The following is a 27,963-nucleotide window of genomic DNA, read 5'->3' as shown; positions in this document are numbered from 1 at the left end:
TAACATGTCTGTATTCAATTGTGCTATCAGGCTGTCCCTTCAGTTTGGAAATGTAGCATTTTTCAGGCATCACAGCCCCAAGTACACACCAGAACATGCATAGGGCCTTGGTTTGGAGCAAACTTTCTTCTGGACTGGATTGTCAGCCAGTGTCCTTGACCAGTTGAAAACATGCTCCGTTCTTTATTACTTTATTTTGAAAGATGTATAAACTGCTCGCATAATAAAATATCAGAGTGGTATGAAGAAAACAAAAAAATAAGCATAAAATGTGTACCAAAACCAATGACAATTAAAGTAGCAGTAGCAGCAGAAGGTAATCAGTGGACAATCAATTTTAAAAATCATTCAGAAAAGGTTTGTGTAAAAAAGAAGGCATTTAGGTTTATATTAGTGATCTCAGGACCCAATCTATATTTGTGTGGGTGGGTGCACTCTGTTGAGCTCTATGGATATTCCTGCATGGCACAAGCACTGTGGTTGATTGTGAACCAGAAAAAAACAATCAGTTATCTACTAATGTTGGCCACTAACCTTTACTAGTAGAGATTTCTTGTTGAAGGCTTTTATTTTTCAAGACTGTTTTGCCTTTTTTTTATATGGAACTATACTGTTTTCTTTGCATGTGTTAAGTAACATAGTGAAACTGTTACCATTTTAAAATGCACATATATTTTGTTACAGATTGGAATAATAGGAAGAACAGGAGCTGGCAAATCGACTCTCACAAATAGTTTGTTTAGGATAATAGAAAGAGCTGGAGGCAAAATAATCATTGATGGCATTGACATATCAACTATGGGTTTGCATGACCTACGTGGCAACCTGAACATTATTCCACAGGTTAGCATTGTGTGCGTGTGTTCGTATGTGTCTGTCTAATATCCACACATACAATTCATTTATAAGCTTTAGTCTTTTGAATTCTGTCATTATGCTTTTGACAATGGTTTTAATGAACTTGTCAAAAAATATTGTAATCCATTAGGTCCACTTGTTGATTTTGCATTGCATTTAACCGCCTGCTGTCTTGGAAGAAACCAGTCCTTTACTTACTATAGTAGGAGAGGGGAAAATAAGGGATAACATATGAAACATGTATCAGGAATGCTTGCCCAGGGATTCAAGAATTTATGCCTAGTTAGTGGCATATTTCAGAGTTCTTTCCACCCCTTTCCCATTTCCTATTGCATGGGCTTCTCATTGCCTACTGATCTCCTGCCTTTTTTCCAACTGCCCTTCTGATGAAAGCTTACTCTAAGATAACTGACATGACAACAGTCTTTGGCTTTGGCCAAGTTTATTGTGCTCTGAAAGGTAGTGTGCTGTCCATTTGCCACAAGGGAATAACAGCCCATGGTCTGTCCCTCCTGGTCTTCAGATTCAGCTATCTTTACAAATAAATTTGCCATTTATTCTGTTTGCACTCAAGGAGGTTAATGCCAATCTATTGCTTCTTTACAAATATATCTAAAACAAGTCAGGATTTAATAGCTTGATGATGGGGGAGGGGAGGCGGAGGAACAGCAGCCCTTCTTGACCCCATCCCAAAGTAATATCAATCTGAAACCTAAACTCGCTAATATTATACTACATGGAAATACTGTCTAGACATTGTTCCATAGGACCCGGTCTTATTCTCAGGGACACTGCGGTCAAACTTGGATCCACTTGGAAGATACTCTGATCTTGAACTGTGGGATGCACTGGAATTGTGTGACTTGAAGAACTTTGTAAAGTCACTCCCAAAGAAACTTCTCCATGAGATCTCAGAGGGTGGTGAAAACCTGAGGTATGTCTTAAACTATGTTAAGGGGTGAGCTAAGTAACCTGAAGAATAATGATCTCCACTAGCAGAGGAGTACTAGTATTCCAAAGTGGTTTTCTACTGATGAAGCTACCCACAGATAGTGTTACTTGGCAGGCCAAAGTAAGGGACAAAGGATGAAGAAACATTACCATTCTCTACTTGGATGTCTGTTCACCTTAGACCTATCCAGAGATTTGCAGGGTGCGGGGTTGTTCTTGCACATAGTAAACTGCCCTAGACAGAGTCTGTCCACATATCCCCATATTTGCTTCTCAGACTAGCAGCGGTTTTCTAATGGGATATCCATATTCCTAGCACTGTTCACATCTGCGATCCTTTTGTAGTCATCCTTTTTTGTGTACACACACAAACATAAAACCTGCATGCCTATTCACAAGTTGGTGCAGCAGCCACCAGCTGCCCAATCAGAAATTGAGGCCTAGCGCCATTCGAGAGCACATACTAAAACTGTATTTCTGTTTTTGTCAGCATGGGGCAGAGACAGCTTGTCTGCCTGGCTCGTGCTTTGCTACGAAAGACGAAAGTATTAATCTTGGATGAAGCAACAGCCTCTGTTGACATGGAAACAGACAATCAAGTACAATCCACAATCCGGTCAGAATTCCACAACTGCACAGTACTAACCATTGCCCACAGGCTGCATTCCATACTGGATTCTGATAGGTATGTTGCTATAAGTGGCATGTGGTTTTCCCACCCGTCTAAACAGCTCCTGAAAGTAAAGGAATAAACTGTTTCTTCTTGGGCCTGGTGCAAACAAAATCTCCATCCCGCCTCAGTTTCCGTGGACTGTCTCCTCATAAAAAAGAACTGCCATCTACCTATTGAATGTTAGGTAGGTAGCACTACTGGATTCAGTAGAATTTGCCCACTGTAATACACACAATGGCAAAGTGTGTTTGGAGCCACAGATTTGTAGAATCAAATTTGTTTGATGAAAAGGTAATTACATTCAGGAATTGGTCAGCATTTTTTTTTTAAAGAAAGTTCTTAAATAGGAAGATAGGAAGCTACTTTGTATCATGTCAGATTTATTCATCTACCTCAATACGGTTGACTCGGGGTTCTTTTGTCTTTCACATCACTTGCTATCTTCTGTTTAAATAGAAATGTAACCTTTAATCTTCAACAAGCAGAGCTTGTGCTCTTATACTGCGCTGTTCCTTGTTCCTTGCAGAGGTCAGGAACTTTTGCCTTCCGGAAGCTGAGACTCCAACTCCTGTCCAGCAACAGCTGGAGAACCGCAGGTTCCCCTCTCCTGCCTTAAAGTAGTCAACCTTCATCCCAGAAATCTTTAATTAACAAATGAACTGCTTAATGTAAATTTTATTTTGCAAGTTGATTAGCTCCAACTCTTCCTAGATTAAAGGTTTCCCCATTACATTGTTTTGCTCTTTCAGGGTGCTTGTTCTGAACTCTGGAAGGATTGCTGAATTTGATACTCCAGCCAGGTTGCTGCAACAGAAAGGCATATTTTATGAAATGGTATCAGAAGCTGGAATACCACAGGAGGCAGACACTCAATCTTTAATATGAACAGTGATTATTATTTTCCTGAATTCTTCTACAAGAATTATAGCAAAAATTACTTCATTTTATAGGGAATTTTTTAAAAGAAAATTAAAAATGAACTGTGTTGCCAATATTAAATGTTTTTAATACAAGGTGTATGTGTCTGTATACATTATCCAAGTTAGCAAACTTGTAGCAGCTTATTAATTACAAAGAGCATGATGAGAATCAGTTTAGCCCCTCTGGCTCTGGAGCAGCCTTTGCTAACCCGGTGCTATTTGTCCATTTTGGACTGTAACTCCCATCAACCTTGGCTATTGGCTGGGACCAATGAGTTGCAGTCTGGACATCTGACTGGGGAAAGGGAAGGCAGGCCTGTGAACACAGTCCTGATCATCACCAAGTATGGGGGGCGGGGGCTTGTTACAATTTTGAAAAAGCATGGCATAAAAATCTGAAATGAAGCAATACAGTGGTTCCTCGGGTTAAGTACTTAATTCGTTCCGGAGGTCCATACTTAACATGAAACTGTTCTTAACCTGAAGCACCACTTTAGCTAATGGGGGCTCCTGCTGCTGCTGCGCCGCTGGAGCACGATTTCTGTTCTCATCCTGAAGCAAAGTTCTTAACCCAAGGTACTATTTCTGGGTTAGCGGAGTCTGTAACCTGAAACGTATGTAACCTGAAGCGTATGTAACCCGAGGTACCACTGTATTTTGATTTCAGTTCCTAAACACATACCTTGTTTCACTTTCTTCCTGCCAGTTTGTCATTATGGTTCAGGGTAGACAGTATTGCCTAATGACCAGATAACTCGCCTACTACTAAACTCAAAGTACTCCCAACAAAAATATCACCTGTGAGGTCCCAGAAAATGCAAGTGAAGTAGGACAGAACTGCACAATTGGACATTCCCCGCCATAAAATCCAGCAAATTCATTAGCCGGTGACACCAAGCCCTTCATTTTCCATAGCCCAGTTCAATTAAACGATAAACCAAGGTTTGTTACTGCCACAAGGTACAGTTAGCCTTAAGAAATGCGAAGCTTCTGTTCCAGCGTTTGCAATAAGCTGCAGTTTTCCATTCTGTAGGAATGAAACTGGGAAATTGCAATTTGTTCTGAACTGTGAATAGAAACACCTCTCTTTCTCTCACTCTGAGAAGGCAAGGAAAAGAGAAACTGTCAGCCTCAGAACAAACCATGGTTTGGCATTGTCTGAAGTGGGCTGGATGCTCTCTAGAAAATCCTCAAGCTGCAGAGCAAATACTCTTAATATTTCAGAAAACTGTGTGTATGTGTTGATTATGGAAATCCTTCCAAGCCTTGACATACTTCTGCAGTAGCATTATTAAACTTCTTTGTGGCAGCGAGATTCCCCTCCATCTTATAAACACCCTAGTTTAATGGCCATGACCTCATTTACATTCAATAGGGCAGTCTCAAAATAAACACAACAGACAGTATAAAAGGTCTTTTATTTTGATAATACAAAAAGACAATTTTGTAAATGCAGTCTCCAAACAAAATTATCCTTTTTCCACACAGAAAATCCGCTTCACAGTAGCCTGCAACCCAGCTTAATCGTTTTATGTGCCAGTGCGAAAGGAACTGTAGTTCCAGCAAGAGACGCCGATACAAATGTTACTTAGCTAACCCATCAGGATTCCAACTGATGAAATAAGCCTGTCCAAGTCTTATTTTTCTCATATGTCTATTTCTTTTTTATAGAAACATGTGAGAACAATTTGAATGTGTGTGTGTTTTAAAGCCAATGGCTTCAGTAAGAAAAATATTTTACTATAATTATTTGTCTAAAAATAGGGAGGGGCCATGTTATGGTTTACAAGTTTGCCATAATACGTTAATGTCCGAAATACATTTACTTCTTTGCAAAACAACTCTAAATCTTCAAGTAAACCTTAAAACTAATTGGGTTCTGCAAGCTACTGCACCAGCACAGCAACTCATAGGGGGCACAGTTAAGGATGCCAGTAAGCCGGCTCCAGCATAATCAAATCAGTATGGGTGGGGAAGAAAATCAAGTCTGCTTCCTTTGCCATAAACAGAGGCATGCCTTAACAGCACCTGAGTAAGCTGCTTTTAAAACAGTTCTTTAGAGCTAGGTCCACCAGAGATGGCTGCCCTTCTGCTCTTTAGAAACTTCTAGAAGCTATCCTGATCGATGAGATACAGACTTCCAGACGTTGATAGTTTGGGTAACAGTTTGACTTCCATGAAGCTTAATTTTACCAATATTTGACCTAAACTTGTATGGTTTTCGCTTGTAACTTTGCCTTGCCATGTAAAATCATCACTTGGCAATGTAAAACTTCAATAAAAATGGACTACAGAAAGCTGTGAGGCAAAGCTTTCTCTTCTTGCTAAGCTAAGCAAGAAGGGTTACCCTTCTTTATATGGAAGGGCTACAACCAATTTTTAAAGGCAACAGGAGTTGGCCTTGTGTTGGAAAGTTTAGAAAAAAATGTGAGATGTACATTCCTCTCATTACAAGAAAAATGCAATTTATGGTTGCATTCCAACATTGTGCAAGTGGATTTCCTCTCGCATAACAGGACTTTACCTTCCTCTCCCCCAAAATCTGCTACAAAGGGTCTGTCCCTCCCCAACCCCCCAGAGGAGATTGAGGGAGTATGCCAGGGCCATATGGGGAGAGGGGGAAGGAGAATTTCCATTGTGCAAGAGGAAGTTCATTTCTCACACAGCCATCTGCTGATAAAATGCTATATTCTATCTACCGATACTGTAAGGACAGCCTGAGAATAAGTTTGACGTTTTCTTCAATTCCATCAACAATCTCTGATTCACATTCTCAATTTATTTGGTTCACCTCTTGTTGCTGTACATCTAAAGAATTCAAGTCTCTTTAAAAGTAAAGACTGGTCTGCTTCTTTATATCCGAAGTAAGAAACAATGGGCCCGAGTTCCCATGAGCTACTGAGGCTCACAAGTGGATTTCTTTGTATTTGCTTCTTTCAGCAGCTGATAACCATGAATTCAGAACACCTATGACTTATGACAATCTACTTTCAAAATCCAGATTTTAAAAGCAGTTTGCTTTGCAGGATGGGTTAGGAGTCAGAAGATCCTTAGGCTCTTGGAACTAGATGTACAGCTCTTTGAATCCTGATCAAGTAGTTGGTGGTCCTACTAATAGCAATATAATCTTCAGTATCTACACAAAGGGGACGCGGGTGGCGCTGTGGGTAAAACCTCAGTGCCTAGGGCTTGCCGATCGTATGGTCGGCGGTTCGAATCCCCGCGGCGGGGTGAGCTCCCGTCGTTCGGTCCCAGCTCCTGCCCACCTAGCAGTTCAAAAGCACCCCTAAGTGCAAGTAGATAAATAGGTACCGCTATATAGTGGGAAGGTAAACGGCGTTTCCATGTGCTGCGCTGGTGCTGGCTCGCCAGAGCAGCTTCGTCACGCTGGCCACATGACCCGGAAGTGTCTTCGGACAGCGCTGGCTCCCAGCCTCTTAAGCGAGATGAGCACGCAACCCCAGAGTCGGTCACGACTGGCCCGTACGGGCAGGGGTACCTTTACCTTTACCTTATCTACACAAAGACTACAGTGCAGTTCACACACAGCATCCTGCTCTTTACATAACTGGTTCTGCTCCTTGAAAACATTCTCCGTGCCCTTTCTCCACCACCACAAAAAAACAACCACTCAGAACTAGGTTTCAGCCATGTTCTTTGAGCCGCATTGTACAGTACATTTCGCTCTACACACATGATTATGACGATCTTTGACAAAGTGCCTATATAGACAAACACAGAGTAACCTGGGCAATGAGATATGTTTGTTAACTACCTCCTCAACAATGGCACATTTTTAACCACCATAATTAAGAAAATTTCTGACCATTGTATCTCAGGTTTACACATATTTGAGGGTGAGACCCCAAAAAACACTCAGTATTGTTTGCATTAACATTGCAACACTCTGTGAGCGTTTTGACACATTAGGATTACACATTAATCCCTATGTCATTAATTGCAAATTTAGAAGCAAATCTAAATCTAAAATAAGTAAATAATGAGATGTTTACTTCAATGCTGCTGACTAACATCAGCAGCCAGAAAATACCAGTTTTCTTATTAACAAGAATGGAGTGTTTTCAAGAGTCCTGGAATATTTAGTTTCAATACTTTCTACAAAAGCATAGACTGAAATTGCTACTTCAACTTTTTTTATGGAATTCTCTGAATTGCACAAACTGTAACAACTAAAGCAAAGGTAGAGTTATCTGCATTATGGAATTTTTCAGTAGTAATAACTGATCAAAACCGAAAAATACAAGTTTTACACTAGCCTCGCTTGGGGCACAACATTAGACTGTAGTTTAGTGTTACATGAATAAGAGTCAGGTGCAAGCACTCCCTCAAGTAAAATGTGAACTGGCTAGTCTTAATTTTGGATTCTTGCAACAAGCCAGCTTCAAAATAGTGGCTTATGAAGCTGGCTTCTTTCAGTAAACCATAGTTAAGACTAGCCACAGTTTAGGTTCTGGATGTAAAGCTAAACTGCATTAACCAAAAAAGGAAGAAAGTTTCTAACCTACTCACAGCTGCCTGAGGACAAGGAAAGTGGGATCACACAAATCACACCCTCATTCACATAGCACTAAACTAAACCATAGTTTTAGAATTATACTTGAACAAAGTCAACATACCATACAATCATGGAGTTTCCAGTGATAACACATACAATTGCAAACTTCCTTCAGCACATGAGTAGAAACTATAATGTTTGCCTCTTACTACCTTATACTAGAAATACTAAGAGGTATCCAATAGTGATGATTCCCCATGGCTAATGTTAAGGAATGCATTAGATTTTTGGTAGGATCTGCAGAACAGCTCTTGGTAAAGTGCTACTATCTAAAGCACATTCAAGCTTCAATGCAACATTAAGAAAAGTGCTTTTAAATGCCATTTAAGATGAACTTCAGCTGTGCTATCTGCATTAATACTGCTACTGCCAGGCCAGTTCACAGTCAATACATATTCCTGGGAAATGCCAGGAAACAATGCCAACACTATCTCCCTCATTACTTCAGAATGGTTTAATTCCATTTTCAAGTAAAGAAGTCTGGAGGTTCTGTTGATTATTAAATTAATAAAATAAAATCATGCTTCAGAAACAATGTTTCTGATCATTGGCTTTCCTTAACAAATGAGCTCATGTTTTCCTGTAGCTCAAGTATTAACAATATTTTCTTCTTTATATAGCTAATCCCTTACAAGGGACACAGGGAAGGAACTAATGTACACTGAACATGCTAATGGATTTAGGTTAGGACATATAGAGCCCTGCTTAGTTATGGAACTGAAGAAAATAAAATGGGATAAGAACACTGACACTTAGATGAAATTTATCTTTCGTAAATGCCTGTTTGGAATTTCCACAGCACTAACTTGGAGGGGCCAAGATCCCCCCACAATTCCAGCCTGAATGGCCACCCCTATTACCACAGCTAGATCTGGGTCAACGGAAGTGTTGGGTTTCTTCCCAAAGAATTCTGTAATAACTTTACGTATTCTTGGAATTCGGGTGGAGCCTCCAACTAATACAATCTCATCTACTTCAGTCTTGTGTAGATGTCCTTCTTTCAATACCTGCTTAATGGGAACAAGAATCTTCTCAAAAAGGTCTTCATTTAATGTCTCAAAGAGTTTCCGGGAAATTTCTGTTTCAAAGAGAACTTTTTTCCAAGGGACGTTCTGTGTTTCTGAAAGACTGCCTTTCAGGTCCTCATTCATCCCTGTTTCGATTTCTGAAAGGACACTTTCATGTTTGCTGTATACCTTGTTCTCTTCCTTCAAGGGTTCATGTTGGTGCTTCCGCTGTGGCATAGTAAGAGAAATTCTGATTGTGGAAGAGTTGTGAACCGTCAAGTTCAATTTGACAGCTTCTACAGCCTGTCTGAGTCTATGTATCTCTTCCTTTTTAGAAGGCAGAGAGCCATATGTGTGATGCATCTCATCATATAGGTATTGCATCAGTCGCTGATTGAAGTCCTGCCCTCCAAGTTTGTTGTTACCTAAAATACAAAGCCGACATACAGACAACACAACAGTTGATGACAATGATAAGTATAGCTTAGAAGCATAGAACTGAGGAGTTGGAAGAGACCATGAGGGTCATCTAGTCCAACCCCCTGCATGAACCCATGACCCAAAAATTAAGAGTCTCTTGCTCCGCTGAATGAGCTATCTCATAAAACAGGTGGTTTCACTGAGCCCTTGAGAGGCTGCCACAGACAGCTGGTTGGCTGTACTGAGCTTGGTGCATCATAACCTGGCTTAAGCTAGTCATAAGTATAGGTTCATTTGGAAGCAAGTTCCACAAAAAAAATCATTGGTGCTCATTGTCCAAAAAATATATTAGGAATAAATGGGACACACAAAAATTAAGGCCAATAACTCGCCTCTCTGACCTCTCTATGTTCACCTCATCATAGGGAAGTCTTACAGATTTATTTATTTTCTTTATATCCCACCTTTCTTCCAATACAGGACCCAAGGCATTCATTCATGACTCGTTTACTACAACATCAAGTGTTAATTTGCATGCATGGGCAGGCCATCACAAATGTAGCACCTCGGACAGGACTTCTACATCTTTCAATGTAATCTTAACTACAGCATTTTTTAATGAAGTCAGTTCACATATTCAGCTGCCCGCGATAAGCATGAGTGTATCCAATGGTATACAAGCAGGGAGGAAAGATGTAGAACCAACCTACAGCTTGCTGTATTAGAAGTGCCAAGTAAAATTATTTTAGTGACCCAAACCCTAGCATTAAAGACTCTTCTTTACCTGCCATGGCTCGGGTCAGAAACATCCCTCCTTGCTTGTTCAGCAGAGAAACATCCAACGTTCCTCCACCCAAGTCTACGACCAGAACATTAGAAACATCAACTTTGTGGAGACCGTATGCCATGGCTGCTGCAGTGGGTTCATTAATTACCCGCAAGATTTCCAGTCCTTCAAAAGATAAAATATGTTATCAATATTTTTATTTTTGCCTCCTATTCCATCTAGTAAAATAATGATTCTAAACCAAATATGACGACTAAGTGGAAATTTAAGTATAAAATGATTAAAGCTTGTAGAGTTGTGTCTAACTCTCCTTCAGACAATAAATGGTTGTGTATTTGTAAGTGATTTTGTTTCCTTAATTTTGTTTCTAACTCTGCTTGTCATTCTGGAGAAATTTCATTCACAATTTCTAACGCTGCACAAGTCAAAGCCAAAGACAAGTCTATGCTGGCCTACTGTTATATATGCTCCAAGTATGGCATTATGAAAATAAACTGAGTTTAGCAAGAATACAAGGGAAAATATGCATCACCTGCAAGTCTTGCTGCTTTAATAGTGTAGTTTCGTTGTCTTTCATCAAACTCTGCTGGCACTGAAATAACTGCTCTGGAAACAGGCATTCCAAGGTAGTCCTCTGACATCCTCTTCAATTTCAAAAGGAGTTGAGAACCAATATATTCTGGTGTTACATTATAAGTCTCATTGGTTGCAATGGAAAATTCAGCAGCTCCCTTGTTATTCATAATCTGAAAAACAAGAGAAAAGCAGAATCTTTAAGCTGCTATCACATACATATGAGTGAGTGGACCTGCCTGTACACAGAATTACTCACTTAATTCTGAGTGAACAAAGGAGTGTGCTGTTAAGAAATAAAATTCCTTATTTATTCATTATATTTATATAGCCATCTCATGACAGTTCTTTGGGTGGCTCACACAGCAAAAAAGTGTAAAGTATACTCTAAAACAAAATTAAAACTCCATATGTATAGGAACCACAGAAACATGCCAGAATTCATCATAGAGGCTTTCTTTTTCATTTAAAAGGATTTGTCTGAACTAGACATTACCTGAAATCACATGATGCATACGATTTAATTAATATTTAAGAGTGGTGTAAATTTAAGCAGTTCCCAGCAGCACAAAATATATTTCCAAAAACGTAAAAACATACTCCTCATTTGTACGAAGCAATTCTAACCACAAGGCCTCAGCTTCACCTATTCCTAGAACAAATGAATCATCTCAGGTCTTCTAACTTATTACACAGCAGTGAGAAGTGTGGGTATCAAACACTCACTGGCAGTTAGCTGGTAAACAAAACATTAAGCTCACCTTAAATGGGTATCTGCGGCTCTCACTTATCAATTCTTTTGGTGTGAAGAGCTTCCCTATAAATCGCTTGGCGTCATACACAGTGTTCTGTGGGTTTGAATCCGCCAGCTCTAGTCCATCATATCCCACATAAATATCTCCCTCCGTGAATGACACAATGCTTGGAATGCTGTTGTGCCCACTTTCATCAGGAATCACTTTCACCTGCCCTGTGCCAGGAAGGAAAACGCCAACTGAACAATATGTGGTGCCAAGGTCAACCCCTATTACTTTTGGTGTTGGCATAGGTAAATACTGTTGGGCCAGGTATCCAGCTAATAAAAGTGTCAAAATAGCAGAACCTGAAAGGAAAGAAAGAAAAATTAAAAGTCAGAAAATTAATCCCAGAAGAAGTTAACAAGACTATCCATTTTTTTCCATAGAATTATAGAGTTGAAAGGGACCCAAAGGTCAACCAGTCCAACCCCCTGCAATGCAGGAATCTCAACTAGATCATACACAGCAGGTACAATTTTTAGAACAGCTATTGTGTCACTCATAAATTATATTGCTAAAGATCCCCAAACCATTTAGATTTTAAGACACTCCATGGTCATTTTAGCTGCGTCTTCTCTAGCTCTATAATATCATTTTTGAACTGTACATAATATTCCAAAAGGGGTGCATTATGGATTTGAATCAGAACATTTTGATACTGACAGTTTTATTTTTAATTCCTTTTCTAATAATCCTAGCACATAGTGTCTTTTTACAGCTGCCTCACACTGTTGGCATTTTCGCTGTGCTAGCCACTCAAATAAAATCTTTCTGATGAGTCATGGGCACTGCCAGTTCTTTGAAACAGGTCCATCAAGCCTTTTTCCAGTATTGGCAGATGGCAAACACATTGCCTGTGTAACAAACTCCAAACTAGAAAGACAATGAAAGGCACCCTCCTAGAGAAAACCAACAACTTTCATCCTCTCCTTCTTCAACTGCTTCACTAAACACCCCTCTTCCTGTGACTCTACCAATCACTGATCAGTTTCCCAGAAGCAAAATTACAGATACTGAAGTCTGCAAAGGAAGTGCTTTAACATTTTCATCCCTTAAGTCCAGGACCATCCTGAGGCAAAGCAGCAAATGAATAGCAGTGACGCTGGTCAAGTTATTTTGGTACCGGAAGCAGAAAATCCCACAAGTGCCTCTCTCCCTCCTGGGCAGTGAAAATACTATATACATGCAAAACCATTTGTAATTTTTCATGATACCAAAGATCAGACACCTGAGGTGATCACTTTTTTTCTGGTTGGCAGCAGCTCCCCCCTCCCCCTCCTAATTTATTATTTTTACCCCGCCCATCTGGCTGGGTTTCCCCAGTCACCCTAGGCGGCATCCAACCGAATATTAAAAACAATACAGCATCAGACATTAAAAACTTCCCTAAACAGGGCTGCCTTCAGTTGTCTTTTAAAAGTAAAATTGTTGTTTATTGCCTTGACATATGGTGGGAGGGCGTTCCACAGGGCAGGTGCCACTACCAAGAAGGCCCTCTGCCTGGTTCCCTGTAACCTCACTTCTTGCAGCGAGGGAACTGCCAGAAGGCCCTCAGAACTGGACCTCAGTGTCCGGGCCAGTACACCACAATACAAAAGCATAAAAATCAGTAGACTGTCCTACTGGGTCAGACCAAAAATTCATCTGGTGCAGCGTCTTGAACTCAAAGGGTCCCACCAGATGCCTCCAGGATTCATAGAATTGTAGAGTTGGGAGGGACTCGAGTGTCATCTAGTCCAACCCGACACGGGTAACCAGAGACAGAAGAACATAGATCTCCTGCACTTTTAGTAGTTGTGCACCATTCCCTTTCCTACACAGCGGATTAGTGGGGGAGGAATTCTGTCCTCTTTTGCCTCAAGCCACCCTTTAAGCAACGCATGAAGGCGACGTCCCTCCCCGCGGCTGGCATTCAAACGCACAGGTAGGCTGCCTCTGGAACTGGAGGCTCCCTTCAGACACCTCCAATGCCCTGCGTGTACTCAAAAGCTTTCATTTTAGCTTCGAGTACTCCGGCTTAGAGCCCTGGGTTTCAGCGGCGGATCTAGGCCGAGGTTCCCCCCGAAAAAAGCAGCAGGCAGGCAGGCAGGCAGGCAAGAATTTAGGGGGGATCTTAACGAGGCGCCGAGCAGAGGCTGACACGACCACCGACCCGCTTTCAGCCGGCCCCTCTCACTCACCCAGCACCGTCATCTCCCCGGCCATCTCCGAAACTTCTCGCTGCCCTGGCCCGGTCCTATAACGCCCAGCCTGTTGTTATGCGTGACACTCGCCGGCTTCCTGAGCCGTTTACCGCTGTGATGACTGTACCTTCGCAGCTTGGGGAAAAAAAAACCTCGCGCGACGCGGCGCATGCTGGGAAATGTAGTTCCTCTCATAAAGCCCCAGCGCAGTCCGTAGGCAGAGAAACTACAATGCCCGCCAGCCAAGCATCTCGTCGGCGCGCACTTTTACGTGCCGCGCTGACCCCTCCCCTCAAGACACGTCACCCAATCCGTGCGAAGGGGCTGATGGGACGTGGGAGGAACTTTCCGGTGACGTACAGAGGAGAAGGAAGAAGGGTCTGTTATGACAGCTTTTCCTGCGCTTTGCCTGTCGGGAATGGTAGTTTGTTGTCTTAGCTGGTGCGTAGTTTTCCTGATGCTTATCGTTAAAGTTTTTGTTTAGTTTGCTTTTGGTAAACTCCCCCGGTTCCCTTTTAATAGTTAAGGACTCAAAGCCCACCATTTGCCACGGGGTCCCCCTCCCTTCCCGCCTAAAGGCATTTTGGATTTTCCAGAGGATGCTTAGAAGCATTTACAGGGAATGCCATTTCCAGAGCTGTGGGCTGAGCCAGTAGAGGGCGAGAGTGGAAGTGCTTGGAAGCAGCTCAATGCTACAGCCGTTTCCTGTGAGTAGGTAGCTTCTTCCATGTGATTTGGAGCCCTGGTCGCCCCAGCATTCCCAGACACGTTGAAAAGCCTGGCTCTGTGTTTTTGTTTATTTATTGCATTTATATCCCAGCTTTATATCCAAGCTGCTAAAGGTGCCACTCTTTAGCCGGGAGTTTCATGACTGAGTGGGGATTCAAGTCCTGGTCTCCCAAATTCTAGCCCGATGTTCTAATAATCACTGTTTTTAAGGCTGCCCAGACGCAATATATTAAAGTATTAATATAATATAAGCATTAATATAAGTATTAAATTGAGTTTTACATCACAGCAGTCTTTACATGTCAATGAAATGCTTTATGTTGTCAAAAACATATTGACAAGCACATCTTTTTAGATACAAAACCACCCTCCGGGACCTTCCATAGGAGAAATTGTGATGAAAATTACTCTTTGGGAGTAGCCATCTTGCATTTTCAGCCACACAACTTTTTCCTCACCTTTTTGGAGAGGGTAAACCCAGCCCAATTAATTTTTTTCTTCCTTTTAACTCAAAAAATCAGCTGTCAAACAATGGACAAAGGCATACTATTCTGACTGTCTTAGGAACCAGAAGCAACAAAGAATTTTGTGGCTCCTTAAAGACTTACATATTTATTGTATCACATATTTTTTGTGGACTAGAATTCACTTCTTTGGATGTGTGACATTGGTGGGCATACATTAAGTACAGAGAAAAAAATATAAGGCAGGAAAGCTGTATTGTATAAGCAGTTATACTCATTTCCCACTAGGTGTCAGAATATTGCTGGAGATGCGGATTTGATAGGACAGTTTTGAAGTGTTTCAGATTCATAGAGAGCATATTAACCTTTGGTAATCTTTATCCAAATTTTTGCAGATGCATAAATCATAAAGAAGCCTCATCATTTTCTGCCTATTATATTTAATTCTCTAGGTCTAACAAATTCACTGAACCTTCCTATGAAATCATTCTGGAAGCTGACAATGAAATCCATTCTTTCATTTTCACATTTACACTCACGACATTAACGTCATGTTAGCCACAGTGGTTATTTTCTGGGTGAATATTCCATGAAGACAGTAGGTCCTTCACAAGTGCAGTCAAAACCATATGTTGCAAATCTTGTGTCTAAATTCAGTTTATGCAATGGTGGATGCTTTCAGGTTTCTTTTTTTAAACAATCCTGATGCATTCAGCAACCACTGTTATAATAGTATTTCAACTTGGCAGGAATGTTGCATGCATATGGCGAGTGTTGGGTTGCTCTTAAGGAAGAGACGGAGTTAAATATTCTCCTTTTCACTTAAAGGGAAGACCCCCCTACCCACTTTCAAAACTCATTTTTCTTCCTGCTCCACTTTTGGAAAGAGTTGGGGTGAGGCTAAATTGCATCTTCAGGGTTCAGATGGCTGATTTGAAAGGTGGTTGTGGCAGCTTGTTATGCCAGAGGCCCCAAGCAGAGAGCAGTCAAGATCTCATGAGAGAGACAAAGGCAAGGAATAGGCACTGTTTCACTGTGACAACTGGTTCTTCAAGGACAGTTATGGGCAACCTGTGGTCCTCCAAATGTTGGTGGACTCCCAAATCCCATCATTCCTAGCCAGTGTGATCATTGTCAGGAATGATGGGAATTGTAGTCCAGCAATTTAGAGGTCCATAGGTTCCCCAAACCTGCTCAAGGGAGAGACAAGTGGTGGTGGTCAGCTATTCCTCCAGCAACCCAGCAGTTGCTCTCTTCCTCCTCCTTCCCTGCTCTTCCCCACAGTAGGTACTTTGGATGTAGAGAGATGTCCATCCTCAATGTGCTTTTGCCTGGGTGTGAATTTCTGTTACGATGTCCAGGAAGAGAGGCACCAGCTACAGAGCTCACCTCTAGTTTCCTTTAAGTTTCTCTCCCCATCATCAACGACCTCCCCTGCCCAAAGTAAAGTGGGCAGCTTCAAGGTTCATATGTAGCGACCAGTTTCCCTGCTCTCTCTATAGTGTATTAATATTAACCTTGAGTTGTGTTGGCATGTACAGCTTAAAAGCAAGGAGATGGGAAGTTGATTGGTGTCTTATGATGAGCTCTAAATGATAGATGCTCTGACCTACTTAATAGATGCTGAATATTTTAGGATATTTCCAGACATGGCTTCTAGCTGCAGAGTGGAATGCAATCTTTCTTGAGCATCTGAAGATACACAGACAATAGCCACAGCCTGCCTACTGCATCAGATGATTTTTGTGCAAGAAATCTTTTTATGTTTCCATTGTAATAAGAAGCAGGACTATTTATTAGTGATGAAATTCATTATCTGTGAATTTCATAGAGATCTTAAGCACAGAATTACCAGTTTAACAGCAAAATCATATGAGCCAGTGCTAGGTAGACCAATGGCCTGACTGGTATAAGGCAGCTTATATAAGAGTAAAAGATAAAGGGACCCCTGACCATTAGGTCCAGTCACGGACGACTCTGGGGTTACGGCGCTCATCTCACTTTATTGGCTGAGGGAGCTGGCGTACAGCTTCCAGGTCATGTGGCCAGCATGACTAAGCCACTTCTGGCAAACCAGAGCAGCGCATGGAAATGCCTGCCAGAGTAGTACCTATTTATCTACTTGCACTCGTGTGCTTTCGAACTGCTAGGTGGGCAGGAGGTGGGACCGAACAACAGGAGCTCACCCTGTCGCGGGGATTCGAACCGCCGACCTTCTGATTGGCAAGCCCTAGGCTCTGTGGTTTAACCCACAGCACCACCTGCATCTCTCTCTCATTTAAGCGTAAGATACCATTAAAAGACAACTTAGAAGTCTTTTGACAGTCATGGCAATAGCTCTACGTGCACACATGTCTCTTTAAACTGAGTGGGGAACTTCAGGCCTAGGGACTAAATATGGTCCTCCAAGCCCCTCTCTTTGGACTCTGCCCAGGCCATGTGCCCATGCCCTCTGTGACTGCTTTTACCTAAAAACTGTTACTGCATCTTTGGTTGAGAGGATGGAGGTGGATGGTGATGTGTAGAAACTTCTTTTTGCATGGTTGGAACTTTGACTGCTATACAAAGTTAAGAGTTGTGTTCATTGTTCTATACACTTTTACCTCTTGCCCAACCCACTACTGACATGTGACAACTACGTACCACTTCATTTCCCAAATAACTGCCCTGTGAACCGGTTGTGAATCGCCTTGAGATCTATGGATGAAGGGAGGTATAATAATAATAATAATAATAATAATAATAATAATAATAATAATATACTATACAAGTCAATGTCCCTCCCTTGTTGGTTCATACTGAATCTTCTTCTTGGCAGATACAGTGGTACCTCAGGTTAAGTACTTAATTCATTCTGGAGGTCTGTACTTAACCTGAAACTGTTCTTAACCTGAAGCACCACTTTAGCTAATGGGGCCTCCTGCTGCTGCTGCGCCACCGAAGCACAATTTCGGTTCTCATCCTGAAGCAAAGTTCTTAACCTGAAGCACTATTTCTGGGTTAGCGGAGTCTGTAACCTGAAGCGTATGTAACCTGAAGCGTATGTAACCCGAGGTACCATTGTACTAGGTTCCAGGCAAGGAACCAGAGTTGTTGTAGCTGTATTCCCACTTAACAAAAAACAGGTACAAAGCCAGAAGGGCTATCGGCATAAACGTAGTGGGTTACTTACAAATAGCCATATTTATGTTCAAATCCTGTGAGCATTAATGGGGTGGGATTGTCATTGTTCTCTAAAGTAGGCAACTAGTACCACACCGGGTGGCGGGGAGAAGTTAGGCATGTGAAACCATCTCTGGATTGCGTTCATAAGTTTTAAGGTGGTTAACATTGTGCCTAATGTTGGTGGAAATAGAATTCGGCTATTTTTAATGCTAGGACAGAGCTACTATTGAACAGCAAACTATCCTTTCTATTAGAAGTTGCAGCTACTCTTAACAAACATCATAATATACAGGAATAGCTGTGCCTTTGGCATAGTTTAGAGACAACATGTTTCATTATGTTCAGCCTTCATTTTATTTATTGTTTGCTGCTTAATGTTTATTCTAGGCGCTGTACAGAGTTTAAGCAACAGAAAAGTTCTTTGCCTGTGACTCACAATCACAACCTCTGTGACTTTCAGGCAGAGGTGAGAGGTGTCATTAGTATGTGAACATCCATCATTATTTTACAGTAGGATATAGTTAATCAATGCATAGTGAGATAATGATTAATAAGGGATAATGCCCCGTTGGAATTGTTAAAAACCCAATCAATTTTTTATCATTCTCTAGGTATGGTCACGTAGAAACTATTAGACACTGTGTAAGACAATTTGTGAAGGTGCAGAAAGTCCAGCTCCAGTAGACCTCATTGTAATTAGTAAAGTGAAAACTTCCAACTCATCAGCATAAGTCAAGGTCCTTAGTGCTATTGCTTTATATCTTTCCAGAAATCTCTAGTCATTTGGCATCCAGTTTGCTTTAGCTGTAGCCTCTGCAAGACTTTCAACATACCTGGAGGGTTCTTAGAGCTATTTCTGACAATACTGATGGAATCATTCCGACATTAGTCAGATTATTCTTACAAGAAAAGCAAAAATGTTACCCACAACTTGTCTCATTTTCTCAGCATCACTCCCCCGTATGCTGTCATGTGAGTAGCAAGTGTCTGTTTTGCCTGGAGAAAAAGTTTGTTGAAAGCAGATACTGTAAACCTGCATTCCTTGCAGAGAGGCTGTACACCTCTCTTGAACATGATCTAGCTGTAAAAATAGAAGCAACTCTTTACTGCACAAACCGCAGAACAATAAAAATATCCAGCAAGGCTCTCTACCTTTGTTCTGCCTGGCTGGAGTTTATAGGCCCATTGGGTTGCATCTTAGCTCTTTATGTAACTTGCCATTACTATGTTCTCTGTACCAATTCTTGGTTTATTGTATATGCCATTTAGTGTGTGTCTGTGTGTGTTAGAGAGATCCTCCGCTATGCCTCTGAATGCATTAAGGGAACTTACACTTACTGAAACTTTTACAGCATTTATCAGCTGCAGATTCCAATTCCCTAATTTGTTGTTTAGTCGTTTAGTCGTGTCCGACTCTTCGTGACCCCATGGACCAGAGCACGCCAGGCACTCCTGTCTTCCACTGCCTCCCGCAGCTTGGTCAAACTCATGTTAGTAGCTTCGAGAAGCTACTGTCCAACCATCTTGTCCTCTGTCGTCCCCTTCTCCTTGTGCCCTCAATCTTTCCCAACATCAGGGTCTTTTCCAGGGAGTCTTCTCTTCTCATGAGGTGGCCAAAGTACTAGAGCCTCAGCTTCAGGATCTGTCCTTCCAGTGAGCACTCAAGGCTGATTTCCTTCAGAATGGAGAGGTTTGATCTTCTTGCAGTCCACGGGACTCTCAAGAGTCTCTTCCAGCACCATAATTCAAAAGTATCAATTCTTCGGCGTTCTTTATGGTCCAGCTCTCACTTCCATACATCACTATTGGGAACACTAAAGCTTTAACAATAGGCATGGATAGGAAACCTAGTTCTATAATGTAAAGCTCCCTTACTGCCCTGCCCTCTAGTCCTCCTGTCTCTGAAGCTCTTTTACACCTGGACTTTTACTCTTCAAGCTGCCTTCCCAATAAATGCCAGGACAAACATGTGATTGGCCAAATTTTGGCCAGTCTATCATTTCTACTATACAGTGGTACCTCCGGTTGCGAACAGGATCTGTTCCAGAGTCATATTCGCAACGTGAAATGCCTGCAACCTGAAGTGCCATATCTGCGCATGTGCGTGGCGTGATTTAGCGCTACTGTCCATGCGCAAGCGGCAAAACCCAGAAGTAACCCTTTCTGGTACTTCTGGGTCACCGCGGGATGCAACCTGAAAAAACGTAACATGAAGCAGACGTAACATGAGGTATGACTGTATTTTGATTGTTGCCATCCAACTGCTACAGCTTATCAGCAAAGCATACGGTTTCCCTAAATGAGTCACATTTGTCCTGTTTCTTGACACCACACTCCATTTGCATTTTCCCAGTGGGTCTGTTCCCACCCTCAGACATTTTCTGCCTTCATCAACAGCTACTTTCTCCCACTGCAGTCAACTTCATTTATAGCTCACCCTTTGCCTTGTGGGTTACACACAGCTCAATATAATTAAACCACGTACTACATAAATATTAAATGGCAGGGATAGTCTCATCTCATCTTCCACTGCTAAGGTAAAGGGACCCCTGACCGTTAGGTCCAGTCGTGACCAACTGGGGTCACGGCGCTCATCTCGCTTTACTGGCCGAGGGAGCCGGCGTACAGCTTCTGGGTCATGTGGCCAGCATGACTAAGCTGCTTCTGGCGAACCAGAGCAGCGCACGGAAACGCCATTTACCTTCCCACTGGAGCGGTACCTATTTATCTACTTGTACTTCATGCTTTCGAACTGCTAGGTGGGCAGGAGCAGGGACTGAGCAACGGGCACTCACCCCATCGCAGGGATTCAAACCGCAGACCTTCTGACCAGCAAACCCAAGAGGCTCAGTGGTTTAACCCACAGTCCCACCCGCGCTTGATCTGGCAATGAAATGTATAAAATAAAATTATATGGCCAGGTGCACCTCAGAGGAGAGGGCATTTCACAACCTAGGAGCCACCACAGGTAAGGCCCTTTCATGCACTGCTGCCCCATGAACAGAGGACAACAGAACTGTCAGCAGGACGTCCCATGCAGATGTCAGCAGTTGTGCATTTCTATATGGGAAGAGGTTCTCCTTCAGATATTTGGGACCCAAGTTGACTGGGCTTTTTATGTCAATGTATGCACTAGAACTGGTTGTGATGCTGACATAAATCCATGAATTTTATTGTATCATTAATTTTTTTATCTTTTTAAATAAAATACTTAATTTTAAAAAAACCATTTAAATTTAGCACACACTGTTTCTTTAAGATAAAAGCAGTTACCAAGTGATGAGTCCAAATCAGACTGAGCTATGTAGCTGGTAGATGAGTGGAAATCTTTCCTGTCCTCACATTTCCCTGTTCAAAATTATCCCTCTCCTTCCACTGCTACTAGCTCATGTGCTATTAGGAGAAAACGCAGACACAGCCCAGGTACCTGTCTGTCCATCCACACTGCTATGGTTTAGGATGTGGTTTGGGACAAAGTATCTGTAGATGGAGAACAAGTTGATTTCCCCTTTGCCCCCTTCCATTTCCTCACTCTTCTGAAGTGGCTTTTCATTCTTAAAAATGGCGTTGGGGTTCAGTCACATGTATTTGCATGCAGTGTGTACTTAACTCCTTTCCCTATTTCTTTTTGAGATGAGTCCACTTTGGATCTCGCTGTTTCTTCCTCTTCTTTGACCGCCATGGAGTCCTCTTTCAGTGTGACATGTACAGCTATACCTAGCATGTTCATTCCAATCTAAACACCCACAACATAAAGATGGTCAAAGATATTGCAATTGATTTGTATGCTGTCTGTGCAAAAGATTAGGCTTTCTGGATGATGTATTCGTCACAAATGAATCAGCTTTTCCATATGTGTTTTCCCTCTGTTATTATTGCAATTTAAAACAAATGCTTTTAAACTGCTGTTAAATTTAAATTATTCCATCTAAGTATTGCTTTCTAGTTTTCCATCTCAGCAGACACTGTTCCATTTGAATAGCAAAATGGACACTGAATCAGGGTAGTTAGAGACAGAAAAGCCCTATTAGGCTAGAGTCCATCACCCAGTAAGTGCAGGATGTAATACCTTGACAGAGGCCATATCAGATATTAAATTGATATAGTACATAAGCGCTCCACATTAACTGCAATTATAAAGAAAGAGGACAGCCAGGGAGTGAAATGTTCATTGGAATAATAGTTTAGTAATCCTGAAAGCAAGAGGCAATATCCAGCAGATTAGTACATGAAAGAGTCTATAAAATAGAGTAGAGATGGGCAACTCATATATATATATATATATATATATATATATATATATATATATGCAGGTTTTGGTGTCCTCGGGTGTCTTCCCGTGTAAAAGTTGGGGTGTCTAGGCGACGTTTCGACGAGGTCTCACTCGTCATCTTCAGGCTGGTGCTTTCGGCTTCTTGTTACTGGAACAGAGCGGGATCTCAATGTTTGAGTTCCTATAAATACTGTAGAGGGGGTGTGGTGTCTAGCCTCCAATGTTCTGGGCAGAGAGGAAGTTCCCAGGCTAGTGTGCCTTTTCTTCTTTTGTTCCTTAATTACTTGAGAGATACCTTGAGTGATTTCTTGAGTGATATCCTGAGTACCACTTAGGTGGGTCATTAGGTGTGGATTAGTTGCTAAAGTCTTTGTGTCTTGACCTCTTGAACTTTGTGAAGAGTTTTCCTGAGAAGATGGCTGTATTGCACTTAGTTGTGCTTTGGCTTGGCTTCGTGTATAGGGGCGAGCTGTGGTTTTGTGGCTTGTGTCAGCCAGATCTGTGTAGGGATTGCAGGGGGGTGCAGCATCCGGAGGTGCCACCATGGACTGGCTACTGGATGGTGTCAGTAATTCATCTGTGGAGAGGGTCTGGGTTTGGGTCTGGTGTGGTTGATTGGTGTTGGCGTTCTGTGTGCCTCTGGATCTGGTGTCAGTTTTTGTGGGGAGGGCTAATTTCCAGATGTCTGGCAAGCGGGATGTGTCGTCACGCTTGTTCATGTTGTGAGGGTGTTTCTCTATCTCGATGGCTTCCATGATTATTCTCTTGTGGTGATGTTCCGTGTTAAAGAGCAATTTGGAATCTGCAAAATTAATTTCGTGTCCTGTTTCTTTCATGTGTTGGAAAAGAGAGGAAGTTTTTTCTTCTTTTTTGACGGCATTCTTGTGTTCTGCGATACGTGCATTCGATGTGCACAGCTTCGATGTTGTATCTCTCTTCACACAAGTGCCCATTAATGAAGCCTTGACAGCTATTCAAAACAAATACAATCCCCCCGAATACATCTTGGACCTGACCAACCACTGCCTAACCAACACGTACTTCATCCACAATGGACAAAGATACAAACAGATAGAAGGAGCACCTATGGGATCACCCCTCTCACCGGTCATCGCAAACCTGTACATGGAACACTTTGAAACCAATGCTTTAGACAAGTCAGAACACAAACCCAAACTTTGGCTCAGATATGTTGACGACACCTTTGTAATTTGGCCACACGGGAAGGAAAAACTGGATAGCTTCCTCACACATCTCAACAACTTACACCCCAAAATACAATTCACTATGGAAATAGAAGCCAACAACCAACTTCCCTTCCTTGACGTCCTAATCTACAAAAAACCTGATGGCTCCCTAGGACACACTATCTACCAGAAAAAAACACACACCAACCGCTACTTACATGCACAATCACACCACCACCCTGCACAAATAAACTCCGTAGCCAAGACTCTCATCTCCAGAACCAAACGCCTGGCTGACAAAGACCACTTGACAACTGAGTTACAGAATCTCTCAAATGTGTTAATTGCCAATGGATACCAGCAAAACAGGATTACGAAGCTAATCCAAAAGGAAACACCCCCCAAAAACCAAGACACAGAAGAAAACAATGGCATGGCCCTCCTTCCTTATATCAAGGGCACTACAGATAAAATTAGCAAAATCCTCCATAAACACAATATCAAAACAGCCTTTTGCACCAACCAAAAAATAGCCAATATCCTCAGAAACCCCAAGGATAAAATCCAGTTGGAAAACCAAGGGATCTATGAAATACCCTGCAAAGTCTGCCCAGCCACGTACATTGGACAAACAAACAGACGAATAAATGCACGTATCGCAGAACACAAGAATGCCGTCAAAAAAGAAGAAAAAACTTCCTCTCTTTTCCAACACATGAAAGAAACAGGACACGAAATTAATTTTGCAGATTCCAAATTGCTCTTTAACACGGAACATCACCACAAGAGAATAATCATGGAAGCCATCGAGATAGAGAAACACCCTCACAACATGAACAAGCGTGACGACACATCCCGCTTGCCAGACATCTGGAAATTAGCCCTCCCCACAAAAACTGACACCAGATCCAGAGGCACACAGAACGCCAACACCAATCAACCACACCAGACCCAAACCCAGACCCTCTCCACAGATGAATTACTGACACCATCCAGTAGCCAGTCCATGGTGGCACCTCCGGATGCTGCACCCCCTTGCAATCCCTACACAGATCTGGCTGACACAAGCCACAAAACCACAGCTCGCCCCTATACACGAAGCCAAGCCAAAGCACAACTAAGTGCAATACAGCCATCTTCTCAGGAAAACTCTTCACAAAGTTCAAGAGGTCAAGACACAAAGACTTTAGCAACTAATCCACACCTAATGACCCACCTAAGTGGTACTCAGGATATCACTCAAGAAATCACTCAAGGTATCTCTCAAGTAATTAAGGAACAAAAGAAGAAAAGGCACACTAGCCTGGGAACTTCCTCTCTGCCCAGAACATTGGAGGCTAGACACCACACCCCCTCTACAGTATTTATAGGAACTCAAACATTGAGATCCCGCTCTGTTCCAGTAACAAGAAGCCGAAAGCACCAGCCTGAAGATGACGAGTGAGACCTCGTCGAAACGTCGCCTAGACACCCCAACTTTTACACGGGAAGACACCCGAGGACACCAAAACCTGCATTCCTGTACCCGTGAAAATCTACGAAAGCATATATATATATATATATATATATTAGCACTTATGCATTTCCAGTATAAACTCCAATATATGTCACCTTATTTAAGCATCATTTCTATAAAAATGGTAGATGACTCCCAGGTTGTGGTCTTGCCACCTTACCAAGCAGGTCTGAGCTTGGTTAATGACTGCCTGGCTACCACATGTACACTGCCTTGGGCTCCATAATGGAAGAAAGGTGGTGTGTGTGTGTGTGTGTGTGTGTGTAGCCATTCTCACTGCTACATACACTGTGTAGTCAAATATATAGCAAATATATAAATTGTCTTGTCTAGAGTGCTCTTTGTTCTCAATTTTTTAACTGATGGTTTTAAGGAGGGAGCATTCAGTGAATATGCTGCAGGGGTAGCCCGTATGGTGTCATCCAGATATTTGTGGGACTACCAGCTTCCATCATCCGTACCTAATAGGTATGCTAGCTGGGGCTGATGGGAGTTTCAGTCCAACCACAGCTGGAGGGGAACCACATTGGCTATGCTGGATTAAAGGTTGAGAATGGCTGGTCTAGCCATTGGACGTGAATTTTGTGTTGATAGTGCTGCAGGTTACAAAAGAAACCACATTATAGTAAAGAGTGTTGTCAAAAATATTTCTGTAATGCAGGGGAGTTGTCAGTTTTCCCGAGAAACCGCGGTGACTTCCTTGCTGAAAGGTTTTGAATTTCAGCATTCTGTAGCTGCAGTGGCTATCATAAATTTGGATATTGAGCTGGGGAGCTGCAGCTACCTTGGAGATAATTGATTTCCTCCCTGAAGTAATTTAGTAGTGTTCACTTCAGAGAACATCTTTCTGATTATTGACTCTTTATTATTAGTCGTTTGCAAAATTATTGCTATAGCTACGAAAGAACGTCACAGTTCTCTCCAACTTTGGCACCTTTCCTTGGGGTTTGCTTTTTTTGCCAAGCTGGCTTTAATAATCTTGTGCTTGCAAAGAGAAGCTGGTCTCTCTCTCTCTCCACACTCCCCACCCCAGAGAAGTAGGAATTCTGGCATCTTGGTTCTTTTGTCAGCCCATGCGTTGATCTTAGAACTATTACCATCTCATGTAAAAAGTGCTTTGAAAGAGTCAATGCCAGTTATTTTTCTGGAGTAATCACCTTCCAGCAAAGCAAGGAATATTTACCATTGACTCCAATATGTAAAAGATTGCTTGTGCCCTTGTGGACAAGTCACTTACTCTGTGCAGTGTGTATGCATTTCCACCTGTGAATAAATTCTCAATACCTCCATTAAAAAAAAATCTTATAAGCAGAAGGTCTGGGACAGGTACATAGTCCTGCCAACAACAATACCCAACATGGAGCCATTCCCCCTGCCTTGCAAGCTTAGCACCCTATGTTAGGAGGCCACTGCTTGGCAAGGGCAAGCCCTCCTTCCCAGTCTTTAGCAACCTAGACCACCTCTGTGCACAGCTTACTCCTCACCATCAGCAGGCAGCTGGGCCTGATACAGAAGACAAGCTGAGACCTAGTAAGTCACATTAATTCCAGTGCTAATCTAGTACAGTACATAAATCTAGCAGTCCTAAGGGCTTGATTGACATCCTGCACTTGACTGAAAGTCTGAAACAAAAACCAAGGACTGTCAAGCGTAGGGGGACTGTTTTCAACTTAATAGGTCCCAAGTTGGGTTGGCCCAGTGACAGATGCTGGAAATATCCCATCTCTGCTTAGGGCTGGCTGAAGACATTTTACCACCTGAGGCAACTGTTGGTTGCAAAATGAGTGCTGCATGTAAATCAGGTTCCATGGAAGGTCACAAAGAATACTGGGTGCACTAATGGGAGTGCTGTATTAGCTGTACTGGTGTGCCTGCACAGCCCTTACCTTGCCCATTCCAGGAAGTGACAGTGATGTCACTGCTAGAAGGTTATTGCTGCAACTTCACCCCACCAGCTGAGGGCTTGAGGAAAGAACAGAGCAGGGTTGGTGAGGGGTGTGGCCTGGAGAAAATTCTGAGGGTTGGATGGAGATGCCTGGAGGGCTTTATTAGACCCGTGGGGTGGAGGTTTCCCACCCCGTCTTATAGAATCAGAATTGTAGAGCTGGAAGGACCACAAAGGTTATCTAGTTCAACCTCCTGCAGTGCAGGAATTCTGTCCAACATGGGGCCCAAACCCACAACCCTGAGATTAAGAGACTCATGTTCTACCAACTGAGCTATATAAACAACTCTTTGGATGCTATTTTACCTCCTTCCCATCTTGAAACTTAGCCACTGATCTTTCTGAGCTTTGCAGACCTTTCTTGTGACTTGCTAGATCAAGCACAGCTCCTCATCTACATCTGCCAGCCTCAGAGGCACAATGAATTTCCTGGGTTTGAAAGAGGGAAACAAAAGGACTGTCAAGCATAGTGCTTTGAGGGTCCTTAATTGTGCTGGCCCAGCCTCACAGATAAGATATTGTGAGTTCTGGGTTCTCTTTGAAGATTTGTGCCAAAAAGAGTGGGAAAGACTACCCTGTTCCAAACTGAGATGAGCCCATCACGGCATGGAAGGAAACTGAAGTTGAAACCAAACTTCTAGCATTTTTATTGAACAGTCACCCTCTGTTCTAAAGCTACATATTTGGGTGTGACCTGTACAGCCGCCTTCTTCTGTATCTCCAGTAGAAGAGAGTTGGGTGCTGAACGGCTTCAGTACTTCCTGTTTCTGACAGTTCTCAAATTTTTCTCCTAATAAAATGAAACATTTTCCTTGTTGCATCTTAAGGCCATTACAACTTGCTTAGTGCTTGTGCACTAATGAGAATAATTGGCCCGTGTCTTTGGTGTAACAGCACTTTGCATATTTGAAGACGATAATGCCTCCCTTCTGTCTTCTT

General features: G+C 42.3%; 2 protein-coding genes across 6 annotated transcripts in view; one reads left to right on the top strand and one right to left on the bottom strand.

Annotated features, from left to right (window-relative positions):
• Window positions 1-3,495, top strand: part of LOC310843212 (multidrug resistance-associated protein 1-like) — a 30,157-nt gene extending 26,662 nt beyond the window's left edge. For 2 of the 4 annotated variants that reach the window (XM_083736119.1, XM_083736120.1), the window contains 4 exons: window positions 685-843; window positions 1,626-1,792; window positions 2,300-2,494; window positions 3,232-3,495. In XM_083736119.1, coding sequence (XP_083592245.1) covers window positions 685-843; window positions 1,626-1,792; window positions 2,300-2,494; window positions 3,232-3,367 — 657 coding nt within the window. In that variant the 3' untranslated portion in view covers window positions 3,368-3,495. Of the gene's footprint in view, window positions 1-684; window positions 844-1,611; window positions 1,793-2,299; window positions 2,495-3,231 lie in introns of all 4 variants that reach the window. The other 2 variants (XR_014563560.1, XR_014563561.1) reach the window with 2 other exon arrangements.
• Window positions 3,496-4,801: 1,306 nt separating this feature from the next.
• On the bottom strand, window positions 4,802-14,064 carry HSPA13 (heat shock protein family A (Hsp70) member 13). Of its 2 annotated transcripts, XM_083736943.1 has the most exons (7): window positions 13,743-14,064; window positions 11,527-11,867; window positions 10,725-10,938; window positions 10,190-10,357; window positions 7,831-9,410; window positions 6,914-7,702; window positions 4,802-6,538 (listed from the first exon to the last, which is right to left on the bottom strand). In XM_083736943.1, exons 1-5 carry the CDS (start codon window positions 13,765-13,767, stop codon window positions 8,731-8,733), a joined length of 1,428 nt encoding a protein of 475 aa, XP_083593069.1. In that variant the 5' UTR covers window positions 13,768-14,064; the 3' UTR covers window positions 4,802-6,538; window positions 6,914-7,702; window positions 7,831-8,730. The 2 variants fall into 2 exon arrangements, with proteins under 2 accessions (XP_083593069.1, XP_083593068.1); XM_083736942.1 differs by having other exon boundaries at window positions 6,914-9,410; window positions 13,743-14,041.
• Between the last annotated feature and the right edge of the window lie 13,899 nt (window positions 14,065-27,963).

Source organism: Podarcis gaigeae (assembly GCF_964106915.1).
Source record: "Podarcis gaigeae genome assembly, chromosome: 4".
Classification (NCBI taxonomy): Eukaryota; Metazoa; Chordata; class Lepidosauria; order Squamata; family Lacertidae; genus Podarcis; species Podarcis gaigeae.
This window is presented reverse-complemented; position numbering and strand designations above follow the sequence as displayed.